At 28.2% G+C, this 19274-nt stretch overlaps 5 protein-coding genes across 7 annotated transcripts; 3 read left to right on the forward strand and 2 right to left on the reverse strand.

Annotated features, from left to right (window-relative positions):
* Nucleotides 1-75: 75 nt before the first annotated feature.
* Nucleotides 76-2171, reverse strand: LOC129616201 (dihydrolipoyllysine-residue succinyltransferase component of 2-oxoglutarate dehydrogenase complex, mitochondrial). Its single transcript, XM_055531705.1, has 8 exons — nucleotides 1974-2171; nucleotides 1764-1855; nucleotides 1593-1709; nucleotides 1113-1527; nucleotides 906-1057; nucleotides 706-850; nucleotides 345-650; nucleotides 76-271 (listed from the first exon to the last, which is right to left on the reverse strand). The coding sequence occupies exons 1-8, from the start codon at nucleotides 2058-2060 to the stop codon at nucleotides 137-139; spliced, it is 1449 nt and encodes a 482-aa protein (XP_055387680.1). The 5' UTR covers nucleotides 2061-2171; the 3' UTR covers nucleotides 76-136.
* A 2212-nt stretch (nucleotides 2172-4383) lies between these two features.
* Nucleotides 4384-5106, forward strand: LOC129616131 (ubiquinol-cytochrome-c reductase complex assembly factor 2). Of its 2 annotated transcripts, none has more exons than XM_055531601.1 (4): nucleotides 4384-4435; nucleotides 4529-4610; nucleotides 4690-4796; nucleotides 4854-5106. In XM_055531601.1, exons 3-4 carry the CDS (start codon nucleotides 4726-4728, stop codon nucleotides 5104-5106), a joined length of 324 nt encoding a protein of 107 aa, XP_055387576.1. In that variant the 5' UTR covers nucleotides 4384-4435; nucleotides 4529-4610; nucleotides 4690-4725. The 2 variants fall into 2 exon arrangements, with proteins under 2 accessions (XP_055387576.1, XP_055387577.1); XM_055531602.1 differs by having other exon boundaries at nucleotides 4428-4445.
* A 1-nt stretch (nucleotide 5107) lies between these two features.
* On the forward strand, nucleotides 5108-6778 carry LOC129616129 (probable methyltransferase-like protein 15 homolog). Its single transcript, XM_055531599.1, has one exon. The coding sequence runs from the start codon at nucleotides 5108-5110 to the stop codon at nucleotides 6203-6205; it is 1098 nt and encodes a 365-aa protein (XP_055387574.1). The 3' UTR covers nucleotides 6206-6778.
* On the forward strand, nucleotides 6562-18050 carry LOC129616128 (C-1-tetrahydrofolate synthase, cytoplasmic). 2 transcript variants are annotated; one of them, XM_055531597.1, is made up of 16 exons: nucleotides 6562-6691; nucleotides 9148-9296; nucleotides 9355-9416; nucleotides 10892-11016; nucleotides 11145-11224; nucleotides 11440-11536; nucleotides 13231-13288; nucleotides 13797-13908; nucleotides 14727-14952; nucleotides 15013-15186; nucleotides 15257-15393; nucleotides 15446-15569; nucleotides 15688-15896; nucleotides 15975-16656; nucleotides 16735-17023; nucleotides 17091-18050. In XM_055531597.1, the coding sequence occupies exons 1-16, from the start codon at nucleotides 6651-6653 to the stop codon at nucleotides 17331-17333; spliced, it is 2808 nt and encodes a 935-aa protein (XP_055387572.1). In that variant the 5' UTR covers nucleotides 6562-6650; the 3' UTR covers nucleotides 17334-18050. The 2 variants fall into 2 exon arrangements, with proteins under 2 accessions (XP_055387572.1, XP_055387573.1); XM_055531598.1 differs by lacking the exon at nucleotides 6562-6691 and adding an exon at nucleotides 8932-9047.
* On the reverse strand, nucleotides 6767-7650 carry LOC129616130 (thymocyte nuclear protein 1-like). The gene is made up of 2 exons (XM_055531600.1): nucleotides 7487-7650; nucleotides 6767-7433 (listed from the first exon to the last, which is right to left on the reverse strand). The coding sequence occupies exon 2, from the start codon at nucleotides 7192-7194 to the stop codon at nucleotides 6793-6795; it is 402 nt and encodes a 133-aa protein (XP_055387575.1). The 5' UTR covers nucleotides 7195-7433; nucleotides 7487-7650; the 3' UTR covers nucleotides 6767-6792.
* Nucleotides 18051-19274: the final 1224 nt, after the last annotated feature.

The following is a 19274-nucleotide window of genomic DNA, read 5'->3' on the forward strand; positions in this document are numbered from 1 at the left end:
TTTCATCCTAAAGTTTTTCTTTATTTTTTTTTATAAAATAGAATACAAATTAATCCACTTGAACAAAAAAGAATATACATAAAAACATTTTCTTGTGTGTTTATTTTAATTTTGGTTTATAAATAAACATTAGATTTTATAGACCAGCTAACATTATTCTAGGATCCTCTACGGCTTCTTTGATTTTTCGTAAGAATGTTACAGCCTCGCGACCATCAATTAAGCGGTGATCGTAAGTCAAAGCAACATACATCATTGGGCGAATCACAACCTAAATAAAGATTTGAATTTAGCAAAAAGGTACCTAGGTAAAACGAATATTACAAATTAGATTTCAAATGTACCTGTCCTTTCACCGCGATCGGTCTTTCAAAAATTCCATGCATTCCTAATATTGCGCTTTGTGGAGGGTTGATAATAGGGGTGCCTAATAACGAGCCAAACACACCGCCATTGCTAATCGTGAATGTTCCTCCATCCATGTCTTCAACAGCAATAGCACCTTTCCTAGCTTTTTCAGCAATAGCTGCCATAGCTATTTCTATATCGGCATAATTCATGCCTTCAACATTTCTCAAAACTGGAACTACCAAACCTTTAGGAGTTGCAACAGCTACAGAAATATCAACATAATCTCGATAAACAATATCCTTAAAATAAAACGACTTTCAAAAGAAATTCAGATTAGGATAGTACAAATTTTACGTTTCCATCAATAACGGCATTTACTACAGGTTGATCTTGAAGAGCATAAGCGGAAGCTTTTGTAAATATAGACATAAAACCTATTTTAATACCGTATTTTTTAACAAAAGCATCTAATTTAGATTTTCTAAATTCCATTGCAGCGCTGAAAATAGCCGTATATATAGTTTCCAATTTTGATGTTTAATATTTTGTTATACCTCATATCAATTTCGTTAAATGTTGTTAACATAGCATTCACATTTTGTGCTTCTTTTAAACGGGCTCCTACTTTCAACCTCATACGGCTCATCTTAACACGTTGCTCAGTTCGCGTACCAGTAATTTCTTTTGAATAATCTGATGGAGGCAACTAAAAGATAAACTATTTAGTTTTTTTTAGCAAGTGAAAAATTTTTGTTACGAACTTTAACTTGTGGTTCAGCTCCAACTGGACGAGCAGCAGTAGTTGGTATTTTAGCCGAAGGTGCAGCAGGTTTTGGTGGTGGCGGCATAGCAGCCGGTGGTGGTGGTGTGGGTGGTGATGGTGTTGCAACTTTTGGTGGAGATGGTGGTTTAGAAGCCGGTGACGGAGTTGGAGGTGGTGGTGGTGGTGGCGGAGTAGTAGTTGCTGGTTTTGCTGCAGGTGCGTGTGCAGCTCCGCCTTCTGCCTTTTTCAATTTAAACAATGCCTGACCAGCCTTAACGGTATCCCCATCTTTCACTAATATTTCTTCTATTACACCTCCAAATGGTGCTGGCACACCAACAGTTGTTTTATCCGTTTCGATTTCCATAACAACGTCGTCTGTCTTAACGTAGTCTCCTACTTTACACGTAAACCTTAAATATTAATTATAAACACAATTTATAATCATATGAAAATATTGTAAGAATCCATTGCTTACTTGACATCGCCTTCTGATACTGAATCAGCAAAAGGGGGTACATTAACTGTTTCTGTTTGGTATAATTTGAAAGTCGTGTGTAATCCTCTTTCAATATTTAGAATGTGATTTGTGTTACTAAAATCAAACAAGTTGAGTTTTAATTTAATTTTATTGATTTTGATTACATACCACCTCAAAAAAACGTCGCTGCATGATGAAGAATAAGCTTGAACACAGTTTATTAAATATTTCTGGTTCCTTTGCAGAGGAATCAATTTACTCTGTTGATTTATAAAATAAAAGGTATGATTTTATGAAAATTGGGTAGTTTCTGAGGAGGATATTTCATGTTACATTACATAACATGTTTTTAACTTTTCTTAAATAATCAAAAACTACCTCTAATAAATCTGAAGTAAGAGCTCCAAGTTTTAAAAAATTTTTTGGTTGAAGACGCCTCGATGAAAGGAATATTATTCCCGACATTTTATTTTAAATTTAAAGAATATTTTTCCCAGATTTTCTTAAAAAATTTTTATTATTCAATCACCGCAACTCCACAATTTGTCACTGTCAGAATGCCAACCCTACCTTGATTCCTGGCAAGAATATAGATATGCAAAATGACAACATAAATTTTTGCCATCAATAAGTCAAATTAAAAACAATTTTTAAAATCAACTGATTAACAAACTTTCAAAATGGATTGTTTGTGATTTCAAATTTTGTTTCGCACAGAGTTGTGATAAACATCATTGGATTTTGTCGTTTGTTGGCATTATTGTGCGTGATAGTAATTGGTTATTCTTGAATTTATTTGAATTTGGAACTAAATTACAACAGCGAAAAAAATTCAAAATCAGAAATGTATACGATTTTCTGCATAAAGCGGTTTGGCACCTTCAATCAAAAATTGCAATTATGTGCATGTTTTTGTTGGGTTCTTCGACGATTGAGATAATGTCATAAAATAAACTTATCTAGAGGTCCTTAATTCGTGTGGAGTATTAAAATGGTTGCAAGGACGGCATGCAAAAATTGCATTACGCGGCAGTATACATTTATTGTTACAAAAATATATGATAGACGTTTATAAAACGCCAAAACCATTTATTAAATATTGATTTTTTAATTTCAAAGCTGTACGCTTATATTGGAAATTCGAATCTAGTACGATTTTCGGCATTAATTTCAATATTGTTCATTTAAATTCCTTGAAACGATTACCTTTTTTATTACCTTTTAAGGGTAATTCAAAACCATTTTATTGTCATATAAACGTTACTTTACTTGAAGCTTTGCTCAAGTTAATCAAAAAATGTTACTTATTTGATTTGAAATGTTAGTAATAACATGAAATGTAATAAAGAACATAAAAAAAAAATTTGAATTTTATTACATATTTTTAAAGTTTTTAAGTTTCTAAAAACTTTCTTATACCAGACAAACGTATTAATATTTCAAATCGATTTAAGTTTGACAGCTGACAAGCATTATAATATCAGACGTCCATTGCTTAGATCAAGCATTAAGCATATCGCCAAAAGCCGCAGATAAGAACGTAATTTATTCGCAACTAAGCAACTATCAGTTACCAAGCAACAGGGTCATCATTTATAAGAAAGGAAGGGGAAAAGAGCGGAATATCTAGGTTAAAAAAGGGAACAGAAAAAAGGCAAGTAAAATAAAATGACGAGTGCAACTTAAAAATAATAATAACAACAAAAAACATAAATACTAATAACATACCGACCAACAGGCAAGAAAAGAGAGAAAAAAGTAAAACAAAATAAATAATTTATATAAATAAAGACGAGAAAGAAAAAGAAGAAAAAACAAAAATATTACTACAAATTTAAGTTACACAAAAGTCTAGATTTAGTAGCACCCTTACTAGTGGCAGCATCAAATACCAAAGAATTAGAAATAACAGAACGCAACATTCTAGTTACCGGCTCATTCCTGCCATAATCAGTAGAGCGATAGAGAACATTGTACAATTCAACAGATCTAAGATTCCTTACGTTATCCCTAATAGACATCTGTCCCAACAAAGAAGGAGCCACAACGGCTCCCGAAACGAGCTGATTGATAAATACTTTGTCAGCGACAATCCTACGAGGCCTAAAGGACTGCAAATCGTTCAACAGTTGATCAATTATATATCAATTTGTTATTTTCAATCTTTCAAACCATGTATATGTAGTCGATTTTTAAGTCAAACTAACAACTTTCTTGGGTCGACTTGACTTAAAAATTTTAAGTCAAATATCGTTCATATGAGCTCGAAGATGGCTTCAAGCTGCATATAAACGCAACTTGAATTTTTCAAGATTAATGAATATATCAAGATTATTTAAAATCGTGTACTCAAATTGGCATATAAACGAGGTAAATATTTTTCTTTCAAAGCGAATAACGCGTCTACTCAAATTCAGCACTTATCCGTGCACTTTAGTTTTTTCTTGAATGCATTACAGAACGTTAATGAAAGGATTTTATGTGAAATCAGTGAAAAAAGTGAATGGACTTCCGTTGAAAAAAATTTTCTCGAATACGTGCTGCATTTTGTCTTTCATTGTTTGTTATGCGAAACTTTGTATTATTTTATATTATGCATACACATACATACTTTAAGTTTTGTTTGCTTTTCTTTAAAAACCCATGACTAAAAAAACTTCCTGATATTACGATCTGCGTTAAAATTTATGTGATGGATAGTCTTGAATTTGAAAAATTCAACGTCATAATTTGTACTGTAAACTCACCTTAATGTTTTGTTTTGACAAATATATGTTAGGTTTTGTACCAGTTTTTGGATTTAACTTTGTTTTTTTGCTATTATCATTACAATTCGCATGGTATTTACTGGTGCAATAATTTTATTTAAAACCTGATTAAAATTATTCATTTTAAATGTTTCTTTTTATATTTTCATTTTTTTACAATTGTAGTAAATCAAGGATATCTTATAATTACAAAATAATTAATTGTGTAATTAAGCAAAACTCTTATGTAATTTGAGGCAAAAATTCAGTAAGGAATAATTATATAAATTATCAATTTTGTACATGTATAAATTAACAAACTTTTAATAACCCTTAAAAATGAAAAGGTTGTAATTAATCGAGAAAGCTATCGCAAAAAGGAAATGCCCACTAATTACCAAAGATATATTAAAATATTAGAAAAGTGGCCCATTGATAAAACCAAGCCTGGAAGGTTGAAAAATATTGTTTTCTTCATTAAATTTAGTTTTTAAAAATTCGATATTTTTAGGGACCTCGCAGAAAGAATTCGACAACATTTACAAATACTTGCTGATCCGACAGTAGTTCCAAAAGAATCATTAAGTTTTTATAAGAACCAGTTGGATTCGCTTGAAAGGTTGTCAAAGAATACTTACGGTAACAAATACAAAAGAATTTACAATTCATCGGCTACCGGCTTAGATGCCTCACAGTGTAAACAAGTTTTGTCATCCGATTTTCTTAAACTTATGAACGAAGAAAAAGGAATATTTTCGAAATAAAATGTTTAATAAGACGATTAGCAATTATTCAAACCTCTTATTTAAATTAAATTATTGCAATGCTGTTCAGAAATCCTTGCAAATATTGGAAAAAACTTCATTGATTCCGCATGTCCCAGTTTTATTTCAAACAGTTACACAATACTTACTTCCAGGCCCAAATAAGACGATAATTGACATGACATTTGGTGCTGGCGGTCATAGTAAAGAAATTTTGAAGCGGTTTGAAAATGTTAAAATTTATGCACTTGATTGTGATCCGATTTCTTACAATTATGCAAAAACTCTTCAAAAGGAGCATCCTGGTCAAGTAATTCCTCTTCTTGGAAAATTTTCAGATTTGCCATTAATACTTAAATCAATGGGGGAAGAAAATATATTAGTTGATGGTATTTTATTTGATTTTGGTTGTTCTTCAATGCAATTCGATAAAGCTGAAAGAGGATTTTCAATATCTAAAAATGGGCCGCTAGATATGCGAATGAATAATGTTGATCCAAATCAGTTAACAGCCGGTGAAATTCTATCAAAAATTGACGAAGTTGATTTAATTAAGATACTAAAAATATATGGTGAAGAGAAACAGGCAAAGAAAATTGCACGAAGCATTGTTAGTGCTCGTTCGTTGTTTAAAATAAACACAACCAAACAATTGGCTGACTTGGTAGAAAGTTGTTTTAACGACAATTGTAATCGAGTAGACAAATTGTTGAGACCAGCTCATTCGGCAACAAAAACTTTTCAAGCTCTTAGAATATTTGTTAACAACGAATTGAATGAAATTAATTTTGGTATCAAATTAGCTTACAAATTATTAAAGTTAAACGGCAGATTGGTTACACTAACTTTTCATTCTTTAGAAGACACTATAGTCAAACGTCACTTGCAGAGTTCGATTTTGCAAAACAAAAAATATAAAATTGATGCACTAAAATATTCCAGTCATGATTTTTTTTATGATAATGAGATTTTAGAACATATTTTAAAAAGAAAATGGAAACAACTTCATAAGCATGTAATTAAACCCAATGAGGATGAAATAAATTGGAATCCAAGAAGTAGATCTGCTAAATTGCGAGCTTCGGAAAAAGTCTTTTGAAATTATCAATTAAAGGTAATGAAGAAACTTAAATTCCATCTGAGTACAAATTCCACATGAAATTGCTCTAAAATAAAATTTATAAAAGCTATGAAATCTAGTTCCAATTTCTATTACAATGTCTTTTTAAGGCCAATAGATGTATTTGTTTGTGTAACACAAAAATGATTGCCTTGCATAGATTATATAATAAACGTATAAGAATATATAATAAACATTTTTCATTCGGTACGAATATATAGCAATGTATGTACATACATAGATATATTTCATATGCGCTGCTTCACAAATCTGTACATAATTTAACTTTTGCCCTTTATATGATAACAGATTTGTAAAATTATTTTGAATGTTGGCTGCTTTACTTTAACTAAAATTTCTAGTATCAATTTGCATTTCGAAAAGACGGGTTCTTTGGATTAACTAGAAATCTTAAATAAACAAGATGCCAGTTGGAAATTTAATTTCGGGAAGTGAAAAAGCAAAGTGAGTTTATTATAAACTAGTTTCCTTATTTTAATTTGTATAAGTTCTTATTAATACAGAGCATAATAATAAAACTTTTGACACATAGTATATTTATTTATTTAGTCAATTTCACTTAAACGTACTATTTCATTAAATTCTTCTTCAGATATAGAAGAAATCGAGAGACGTGGTTGCTTTATTATTGTCATGTTCGTCAAATGTGAGTTTACTTTAATATCTCGTAGGTTGACTTTTTTATTGAAAATTTTATAAAACTCGAAATCTACCAAGCCAAATTTCGGGTCATCGTCGTAATAGTATTCCTTAAAAACTTTAACGATACCAACAACAGCTCTCTCTTTACCTGTATGATAAAACAATGCTTGATCCCCTACCTTCATGGTTTTCATGTATTTCTGAGCTTGATAGTTTTTAACACCATCCCACTTTCCAATTTGTTCTTCTTTCATTTTATTAATGGAATATTCTTCAGGCTCACTTTTTACCATCCAAAAGGCCATTTTTTTTATTCATTAATACTGCTTTACAAAATAAAAAATACGAATTTATCAAATCAATACAAAAATTTATTTTGTTTCCGTTTCTAACAAAAAAAACCGCATTTTCTAAAACAGTAATGCTGTTTTATACATATCGTAAAATTGGAGATAAATTGAATATTGCGTCACCCAGAAAATTAGCGTTTTTTAAAAATTAAAAGTTAGAATTTGAAATTTCCCGAACTTAAAGTTATATGATTCTAAAATCAGAACAGATTACAAATATTGTAGATATTTATGCGAAATCCATTACTCTGAGCTTTTCAAATCTTATTTAATAATGCGTCTGCCTTACACAGGCACGGAGTTATACTTTCTCTATAGAGTTGAATTTCAAAAAGAACTGCGAGAATAGACTTTAAGCCACTGTTGAGTTGTCAAAATCGTCTCCATACAAAAGTTTTGTCTACTCATGAGAGGCTATACAATGCAAAACTAAAATTTCAATATGTCAAGTTTGGCATTAAAAATATTAATATCCCAACACTGGTCCGAATCAAACGAATCCTTTCATATTCTGTTTCTGTCGTACGGTAATCAAACCAACGTCACTCAATCATAATGTCAATAGTAGTGCTCCTGTTGTAGGATATAATACTTAATGCCTAGTGGCAGATATGCGAGGCTCAGGAGTAAAAGAAAAATTATTGTTTATAACATAAAACTATCCCTTAAAACTGTAGGTTATCAATTTCTCTTTTAGTTACATTATTTTGGTTTATATACCTCTCTTCCTCTTCTAAATTCATATAAATTAAGTGTATTAAGTACATTGTAAAGGTTCTACAAGTGTATGAAAACCAGCATGACTGAAATTTTATTATTATAATAGAAAATTCAAGCAATATAAAATTTTATTCGTAATCTACAAATGAAATATTTCGGTTCAGTACAAATTGACTACCATAGTTGCGTTGAAACTGTTACAATTCTAAAAACAAAATGGCCACAATTAGTTTTTTGTGAGAGTTAGGAACAGCAATCAGGTGATTTCTTATGGTTACAATTTTTGTACAAAATTATTAAGTTTTGACGTAAAATCTGAGCCATATCAGAAAATTTCAGTCTAATATAAAAACAGTCATCATACTCTGTTGTAAATTTAATCTTAGATTTTAAATATATAAATAGTACCATAAATTTTGCCGTACATGTAATAGTACAGCAAATTAAAAAATCTTTCAATAAGTACTCGTTATCCAACTATACTACGCTACAGTATATTACACTTTATTTATCGTAGTGGAAATGTGAAACAAATTTGAATATTGAAATTGTGAATAATTTGGTTTAAATATTATTTTAATCTAAAATTAAAATTTATTTTCATTTTCATAAAATTAAACTCTATTTTAGTTTTTGAAAAATTATATTTCGATCAGCTTTGACTTTGTCGAAATTTTGGTAACTAAAATACATAATATAAATTTGCTCCTACTCTTATATAAATTTTTTGAGCCCCATCCTTTATAAAACTTAAGAAGGAATATAAAAATTCGAGAACTTTTCAAGTTATTAAAAAATAAGAATTAAGATTGAGCAAATAAGTAAATAAAATTTAAAAAACCTTTGAGTATGATTTAAGCCGCTTTGATTTTTAACTCTGAATATTATACATAATATGTATATATACATAAATTATATGTGGATCTACTACACTACTCGTATGTACACAGTACCTACATTACACTTAAGTATTTTGCGGTTTAAGCGAAGTTTTATTAGAGAGGCATGTACATACATACATACATGTTGATATTAGTTTTTATTTTATTCATTAGCAAAACAGGTTAAAGTCAGATTGAAATGGAAAAGTGTGTTAAGAAAACTGAAGTTTAATGATTTTAAATATAATTTTAACATATAAAATTCTATAAAACGTTCTTGCTAAATGATGATAATTTTTTTTATTAGAAAAATTCAGGAAGAATTGCAGAAAGATGTCGAAAATATTACAAAAAAACTACCTTTTTTTCGACCAGGGCTAACTATTGTTCAAGTTGGTGATAGAGAAGACTCAAATGTCTATATAAGAATGAAATTGAAAGCAGCCAGAGAAATAGGTTAGAAAAAAGATTTTAAACTGATTGAATAAATTATACAAATCAATTAATTTCAAAGGAATAGAAGCAGTATTGTTGAAGTTACCTCGTGATATTGCTGAAATAGGATTATTGGCAAAGGTAAATTTACATAAATTTCTTTAGATTACCATCAACTTCGTTGGCATTTCAATTTTAAATAATTGTTTTAATTTTTTCTGAAAATTTGTGTTTAAAATTTTTGTTTGAAAATTTATATTATTTAACTAACTACTTATGCATAACACATTATTACGTATGCATGTATATTACATGATATGTAATGAGTAATTGTGCATATCAATACATACTTATGTTCATGCATATAAAAAAATAACAATATTATGTACGTACAGCAATTTATATAAAGTTTGTGTTTATACACAGGCATCTTGATCTTATATATATTATAGGAGTTTATGTTTTATAGCATAATCGTTTCTAGAGTTTTGTGCGTAAGTATCATATAAATATCATTATCATTTGTGTGTATATTTTTTAATTTATTTTCCATCAAAAAACAGGAAAAAAGTTTCAATTCTTATTTTTCTCTTTGCCAAAATAACAAGCGCTTTACAATTTAAAAAATCTGATGAGATTAACACATAACCGACCGTAATGGTATGGACTAGTTTAGTGAAAGTGTTACAGAAAATCAAGAAAATGCCCTTTGAACTCTTTCTTTCAGTTTTAAGAAAATTAGCAAGCTGTTAATTAACATACCTAGAAAAGTGTAAATTTATATCTTAGTGAAATTTCACTTTGTGCCACCCGAATTTCCTGAAAAGTTTATTAGTTAGTTTCGGTAACCAGAAATCAAATATCAAAGTTTAAGAAATTCCATTAATCCGTTCCGTAGATATGGTAAAAAATGTAAAATCGATCTCCAGTTCAGTTTCCGAGCGTTGATCTTTTCAAAAAATTTATAGATTCATTATTTTAACACCTCAATTTAGATAATAAATTTCAAAGAAATTGGTTGATAATTGCTCTTTATATGCGTAAAAATGTAAAATCGGCCCGCAAAGAAGTATAGTTTCCAATGTCTGATATATCCCAAAAGCTGATCCTTGCCATAGCCAACATAAACTCACATATTAAATTTCATTAAAATCAGTACAACCGAACTCGAGATACACGTGTGCACACACAAATCGACGTTTCTCTTGAAATAGTTTATTTGCGTTTCCCTATATGGAGAAGTGCGTTTCCACCGAAAACTCGACATCCAAAATTTGGATGTAATTGTATGCAATGCGGTCGGTAATATTCATTAAATTAATTATAATTTAAATGTTAAAAAACTTACTTTATATTTAACTTTTTTGTAAAATTTTTATTGAAAAATGTGTTAAAGTTCAAGTTGTTTTGACAATGCGGCGTTTTAATAAAATCTTTTCGATGCTATAGTAAAATTGTAGTAAATTGTATTCATACTTTTAATCTGCATTTCGGAAGTGCCTCTATCTACATATCATATATTACAGCTAAATTAAAGTAAGAAAGAAAAAAATATTTATATTATTTGTATATGTTTATATATGTATATACATCTGTTATTATGTCTGTTTACATAGATATCCGAATTGAATAATGATCCTAAAGTTCATGGTATAATTGTTCAAATGCCTTTGGATTGTGAAAATAAAATTGATTCGATATTAGTGACTGATGCTGTTTCACCTGAAAAAGACGTTGATGGGTAAGTATGCTGTCAAAACCTTCTAATTCTTTTGTGAATTTTTGGGTACATATATCTATGTACGTATTATGTATACATGTTTATCTGCGTATATATATTTCGATGTTAATATCTATTTTTTTTGTTAGTCTGCATACTGTTAATGAGGGACGTGTAGCTGTTGGTAATTTAAATGGTTTTCTCCCATGCACTCCGAGTGGATGTATAGGTATTACATAGCTTTTACTAAAATAATAAAATATTTAATTTAATTTCTCAATTTTTTGTTGAATTCTATTAAGTTTTGTTTGACATCATGTCTTTAAATCATTTAGCTTGTATAAATTTAAAAAAAAAATTAAGTACTAATATAATACTTTGTTGTTTTATAAAATTATAATATTGTAATATTTTTTGTATACATATAATTTTACTTTTCCTTAGAATTAATAAAAAGTACTGGGATTGAAATTGCTGGTTCGAAAGCAGTTGTGATTGGTAGAAGTAAGATTGTAGGGACACCAGTTGCTGAACTCTTAAAGTAAGTATTTCATTTAAATATATAATTATATCGAAGTTGAATCGATTGAAGTAAGTATTTTATCTAAATACGAATTATATCGAAGTTGTCTCGATTGAATTAATACGGAAAATCTTTTTAATGCGGTGGCGTTATAAATACCAGGGCACTTGTCTATATATAAAAATTTCTAAACAACATATTTTTGAATAAATCATGATAATATTTCTCTTTAAAATATAATTTATTATGCTTTAAAACAGTTATTTATGATTTAAACATTTTTTTGCCTTTTTCACTGTTTAGTGGAGTATTAGAACTGTTGCGTGAAGTCAAAATAGAATTATACTTCAGTTTCTTAAGTCATTGGTTCGACTGGCGGGTGGTGCCTGCCGTAGGTTTTTCTTTTTTTTATCACATACATATATTGAAAGTTATCGAAATATTAGGTTTATCTGGGATAAAACTTGAAAAAATTTTAAAAAGAAAAAACAATGACGTAATTTCTCTCAAAAAGATAAAAAACTTTTATTAAAAAAAGAACCAGACGGAAAATTTGAAAAAATTTTTAAAAACTTTATAAATATGTATGTGATAAACGTCATATTTAATTATTTAAAATCAAATAAATATTTCTGGGTTATGCCAAAAACAGAAAATTTTGATTTTGTATTATAAAAGTGTGAAACTTAGAAAAAACCATTTGAAAATCTTTTTTTTTATTTTGAAAGTTTTGGAAAAAAATTATTGTTGATGAAATTTTTTTTTTAAAATGAAACTTTTTGACATAACCAAGAAAAACATAATATGTTTCGACAGCTGTAAGATTTTAAGTTTTTAAAACAGTAAATTTTACTTTACAAAACTTGAAAAAAACTTTATACATTGAGAAAATGAAAACGTCATCATTTTCTTTCATTTTTGTTCAAAAAGTATTATCCCAAACAAACTTTATAAAGTTTTATTTAATTATTTATTTTTGTTTTAATATTTTAATATTATTCGTATATTGTAACTATTTTAATATTAATGACCAGGATTGGGATTCGGCTAAAGCTGCTAAAATGATTTAATCGCTGTAATTTATTGACCGTCGGTAATTTGATCAAAAATTTAATTAATCGCTAAAAACAAAATGAAAATTTGGTTGTCGGTAAATTTATCGACGTTAAATTGACCACCAAGTAATTAAATGCTACACATTTTCGCGTTTTATGTAAAGATGGAAAATATTCGCGTTTTAAAAATATAAATTCTGTTGTACAAGTATTAGGCGAGAAATAAATAAGCACAACAGACACATACATATACATATTTTTTAAATTAACCTGATATTTTTTAAATTTTATAGTGTGCGCATAACGTACTATTCTTCTATATTAGATTACTTGAAGGATTTACTAGTTGATATATTTACTGATAATCCGTTTACAAGTATGAATGATCATTTTTTTGCTATAATTCTATTTTTTGTAAGAGCATATTAAAACTAAAGCATCCCCTCTTGTTTTTATTTCGCATTATTAGATGTTTTTATATCAGCGTCAATAAAAAAATCAATAATGACACGTGAAAAATCACAGAAATACTTTTTTTAGAATTAATAGAATTGGGAATAAATACCATTGCTTTTAAAAGATACTTCAAATTGCCTAACTAAAATGACGTTGGGTTTGTTTAAATTTTTGGATATTTAAATATAAATCATATTTTAGGTGGGAACATGCTACAGTTACAGTCTGTCACTCAAAAACTCAAAATTTAGAAGAAGAGGTATGATTTCAATTTACATTTAGGCTACTTTATTGATATTACATATATAATATTCATTTTAATATTCACACATATTAAACCGGGTGTTTCGCACGAGGCGACAAATAATTTCAGAGACAATTCTTTGATAAATTTCCAGTAAAAAATTTTGTGGGCGGGTGTATTTGCAGATACCATAGCTAAACAAAAGAGTAGATGTAGATACCATAGCTAGTTAAGCAAAAAGGTACCATATTTTAAATTACGGAACTTATGCTTATAACTACGATATCCTAAGCGACATAGAGTAAACCTCGGGTGCTTGTTTTATACTTAATTGATTGTTCTTTATTTCCGATCTCAAACTCAATTAGATTTGATCCTCTACCAACACATTTTTTTTCTGGAAAGAATCATCGATCAAAGAATCACCCTTGAAATTATTTGTCACCTTATGCGAAACATTCTGTGTAATAATATAATAAGCAATAATAATTTATAAATAAAGTATTAATGATTATGTTTTTAGACTAAAAAAGCAGATATTTTGGTTGTTGCAATAGGTCAGCCAGAAATGGTGAGGGGCAGTTGGCTGAAACCTGGAGTTGTAGTAATTGATTGTGGCATCAATGTTATTGCAGGTAATTCTTTATGTACATAGATATACAATGGAAAACAATTGTGCGTTAGTGTAGACATTAATAATTTTTATATATTAATGAGAAGACATTGATAAAAGGATATACATAAGTACACATTTAAATTAATTTTTTTTTTTAATAGATAATGTCCTATTAATTTGTGTCTTTATATTTTAATCGCCAAACTTCGAAAAATGAATTTACACAAATATGTATCTTTAAAATACATTTATAATTTCTATTTTAATTGTGTCATATTGTTCAATTTCTTAAATTTGTGAGTGCACGTATATATGTACATATATCTAAAGTTAATTAACTTGTATTATCCTTTAAGTGATGTACAATTTTTTTGGTGCTAGAACTTTTCTTTAAATCTTGTGAGATTTGGGGTTTTCATTTTGTAAAGACTTTATTGTATATTGCTACTTACCATCGCTTAGATACGTATAAGTAACATTTATCGGAAACATTTTTCAGAGTAAAAAAGACTAAAGTTTTTGTCAAAATTTATGAAAATATTTTGTAAGTTTCATTTAATTTGTTTTGTTTAATATACATAGATACTTATGTATAAGTGATAATCTTTGTTAGAGGTTAAATTGATAATGATAACAAATGCTATAATATGTATGCGTTATAACATGTAAACATAAGATTATCAATAAGTCAAATATTTGATATGTACATACATATATATACATATGAAATATATGCATATTATTATTAAATACTCACACATATTAATATTAACATATTATTTCTTTTTCTACATTGTTTTTGCATATACCTCACCATACTTGTATAAATTATTCAAGATGACACAAAAACATCTGGAAAACGTTTAGTTGGTGATGTATGTTTTTCGGAAGCACAATCAATCGCATCATTTATAACCCCTGTACCTGGTGGTGTAGGCCCAATGACTGTTGCTATGTTAATGAAAAATACGGTACAATCAGCTTTAAAGGTTGCAAAAGAGCTTCAACAAGATAAATGGACCTTAACACCGTTAAAAATTTGCCCAATAACACCAGTTCCAAGGTAAAATATTAATTTCATCAGGTAAATTTTTACGGCCTAGTATAATTTTTGAAAATCCAGCGACATCAAAATAGCGAATTCTCAAAATCCGAAGGATGCATTTTCTTTGGCAAAAGAAATCGGTCTTGTAGCCAGTGAAATTAATTTATATGGCAACAAGAAGGCAAAAATTTCTTTATCGGCTTACAAAAGACTGAAATTTAGAGAAAATGGAAAATACATTGTTGTTGCAGGGTAGTGATAATTTTTAATTTATATTTTTATTTCAAAAAAGTCGTTTTCAAAATCTTTATATTAAATTTAGGATAACGCCAACTCCTTTAGGTGAAGGTAAAAGTACAACCACTATTGGTCTTTCCCAAGCACTTTGCGCTCACATAGGACGAAATGCTATTGCTTGTTTAAGACAACCGTCATTAGGACCTACTTTTGGCATCAAAGGTTCTCCGCAGTTTTAGTTCATTTTAATTAAACTAAAAATTGTTTTATTCAGGTGGGGCTGCTGGCGGAGGATTTTCTCAAGTTATTCCAATGGAAGATTTTAATTTGCATCTAACAGGAGATATTCACGCAGTTAGTGCAGCGAATAATCTTCTGGCGGCTCAATTGGATACTAGGTAATTAGATTTGCTCTAATTTATTAGCTTGTTTTATTTTACATATTAGGTATTTGATCGAAAATCATATATGTATTTCTTTATCAATTTTTTACATCTGCTTGTGATATACTTATAGAATTTTTCATGAAAATACACAATCAGACAAAGGTTTATACGATCGCTTAGTACCATTAAAGAATGGAAAAAGAGAATTCTCTAAAATTCAAATAAAGCGCTTACAAAAACTAAATATTATAAAATATGATCCAGATACTTTAAATGAAAATGAAATCAAAAAATTTGTTAGGTTGGATATAGATCCAGAAAGCATTATGTGGTCCAGAGGTATATAAAACGAAAATTGTAAAAATCTCCAGATCCTTAATAATATTTTTTCAATGTTATATTTTACTCTAACTATAGTCGTTGATATAAATGATCGCTATCTGCGCGAAATAACTGTTGGGCAGTCTCCTACGGAAAAGAATTATAGCAGAAAAACTCAGTTTACTATATCCGTTGCCAGTGAAGTCATGGCAGTTTTAGCCCTTGCTAGAGATCTTGGTGATATGAAGGAACGTTTAGGTAGAATTGTTGTAGCTTTTAGTAAAGCAGGAGATCCAATTACATCTGATGATCTTGGTGTAACTGGCGCAATGTGTGTTTTACTCAAAGACGCTATTAAACCTAATCTGATGCAAACTTTGGAAGGTACACCAGTGTTAGTGCATGCAGGACCTTTTGCGAATATTGCGCACGGATGTTCATCGATTGTCGCTGATAATATTGCTTTAAAGTTGGTCGGACCAAAGGGTTTCGTTGTCACAGAAGCTGGCTTTGGTTCCGATATTGGTATGGAAAAATTTTTCAACATAAAATGTCGGGCTTCAAAAATGGTTCCAAATGCTGTGGTTTTAGTGTGTACCGTGCGAGCATTAAAAATGCACGGTGGTGGTCCACCGGTTATTGCTGGTACTCCTTTAAAAGCAGTGTATATTCAAGAAAACTTAGAGTTGTTAGAAAAAGGCTTACCAAACTTAGCTCAGCATATACAGAATAGTGTTAAGCATGGAGTTTCAGTCGTTGTAACAATTAATTCACACGAGTGAGTTCATTTTTAACTGTCTTGTTTGCATTTATTCCTATAAACATTTTTTTTGAAAAATTAAATCTTTCATTTTAGAAATGACACGGTGGCAGAACATGATTTAATTAAAAGGGCTGCTCTTAAATTTGGAGCTTTTGCTGCTGTCACTTCAAATAGTTGGAAAAAAGGTGGGAAAGGAGCTGTAGATCTGGCAGAAGCCGTTATTAAAGCTTGTGACGTAAATATTGAAAAATTCCAATATTTGTACGATTTGCACATTCCTTTAAAAGATAAAATAAAAAAAATTGCTACAGAAATGTATGGAGCGGCGGAAATCGAGTTAGCGGAAAAAGCTGAGAGATCAATTACATTTTTAACTGAAAAAGTATTATTATTTTACCTTTATATTATTTTTTACCTCATTTTACGTTTATTACAATAACTTTTTATAGGGATTTGATAATCTTCCAATTTGTATGGCAAAAACTTCATATTCGTTAACCGGAGATCCCACAATAAAAGGTGCACCAAAAGACTTTACACTCAGTGTAAATGATTTGTATTTATCTGCAGGAGCTGGTTTTATAGTTGTGTTGTGTGGCGAGATTTCGCAAATGCCTGGTTTGAGTACTAGACCCTCTTTTTATGATATCGATTTAAATACAGAAACTGAAGAAATAGTCGGACTATTTTAGGTTATAGCGTACAAAAATTTTTCATTTTTAATATATACATATATGGAATTCTGCATTTATATTGTTCTTTTATATTTTTGATGCAAGTTGTTAAAATTTAAATTTATGCTCTATTCTAAATAACTAAAGAGCTTTGTTTCAGTTTTCATACCATTTGCTGAAATTTAAAAATTATTTTAAGACGATTTCTTTTACCAAATCTTTTTTATCTACATTTATGGAAGTTGTTTTGTCATTTATAAAAAATGTGAAATAAACAAGGTATAATGATTTTGCTTGTGTAAAGTAATATTCATATTGTATGTTCTTTATTGAAAATATATCTTAACTTTTTATTTTGTTTTATACATTTTTTTCAAGATATTTTTACAATACATTCTTAATTTTTAAAATTTTAAGTTATTTTTTTTATTATAATTTTGTTAAACTAGTTATTTTTAAAAGGTAATACAAGGGCTCGAAATAATAAAATGGTACATGAAAATTATTTATAGTATTAATTTTTTTTGTATTTTTAAAATGTTATACATTTTGTTTATTGCTTCAAATGTAAAAGCGACCACAATTTTTTACGAATAAAATAAACTCAAATTTTTTACTTTAATGTTTTGAACAAAACAAAATTTATATAGAATGTGAATTAAAAAGAAAAAATCGTTTCATTTAAAATACTATATAAAATATTAATCATTACTTAAAAAAATATATCTCATTTTTTAAATGTATCTTAAATGAAAGGATTCACTAAGTGTTTTTTGTTTTCACCTTATTTTTTTACCGTATTTTTTTTCTTTGGGAAGTGCAGTTTTTGATAAAATTTTTTTTTAATTCAATTTATCTTGTACAAAATTAAAACATATAAACTTTTTTATGCTAGTTATATAAATTTTAAAATGTATTTTAGTTTCGGATATTCCGTTCTCTAGTTATTTTATATTGAACCTAAATTAAAACCTAGTTAGTATTAAATAATATCACTGATGATTGGTAATTTTATTAAAGAACGTATGCTAAATTAAGAAGTTAAATTTTCGAAACCTATTTTATTAATTTTATTGCAAACTATTTTAGCTTCAAATCTACCCTTTTTGTAATATATTGCAAAATATATTGTTCAAATAGTTTTTTTTTTCGTCATAATTACATGTTCTTAACAAATTTGTATACACATTCAATGTAGTGTATACAAACCATATTGTTAAATTAAAAAACTTTTTTATAAATAAGTAAATTGAAATTTTTAAAACTTATGCCGCGATAATATTAAGGAAATTGGTTCCAGATGTTGAGTACTCCATCTAAAGTAGGTTGCTTACTTGTAAGTTATTGTGCAATTATATTTAAAATTTGCAAAAATTGAAAAATTATAATGTATGATTTAAATAAAATGATAATTTATCGAAATGATTTAAAAAAATTTCATTTTAATAAATTGTTTTACAATATTATTTAATAACTTTACAATTTTCTGTAAGTTTAACCTTTTTAAATCATCATTAAATTATGAATTCTATATTTGTCATAAGTAAAGTGTACATATGTATGTATGTACGGACCAAATTTTATATGTTAAAAATTTCATTAAAATTTTCATCTCCCTTCTATTTATTTCGTAGAAAATGTAAAACGGTTGGAGAAACTTTATTTATTTTTTTCATTATTTTATTGCTAATGTTATATAGAAATGTATTCACATGTAGTTTGTACTTACATTGAAATAAATTTTGGAAATTATCAAAAGATATAAAATAACTAAATTATTGAAAAAACAAAAAAAAAAATAACATTGAGATTTCTAAATGATGTCTTTAAAGAAAATTTCACTTGAATTTTTGAAAATATCAAATAATATATTGATATGTGTAGAGATGTATGAATAAAAAAATACAACAAAATCAAAATAAATAAGTTTGAATTTAAATGTGAGATTGATTTTGAGAA

This window comes from Condylostylus longicornis, unplaced genomic scaffold (assembly GCF_029603195.1).
Source record: "Condylostylus longicornis isolate FDR11 unplaced genomic scaffold, ASM2960319v2 ptg000163l, whole genome shotgun sequence".
In the NCBI taxonomy this organism is placed as follows: domain Eukaryota; kingdom Metazoa; phylum Arthropoda; class Insecta; order Diptera; family Dolichopodidae; genus Condylostylus; species Condylostylus longicornis.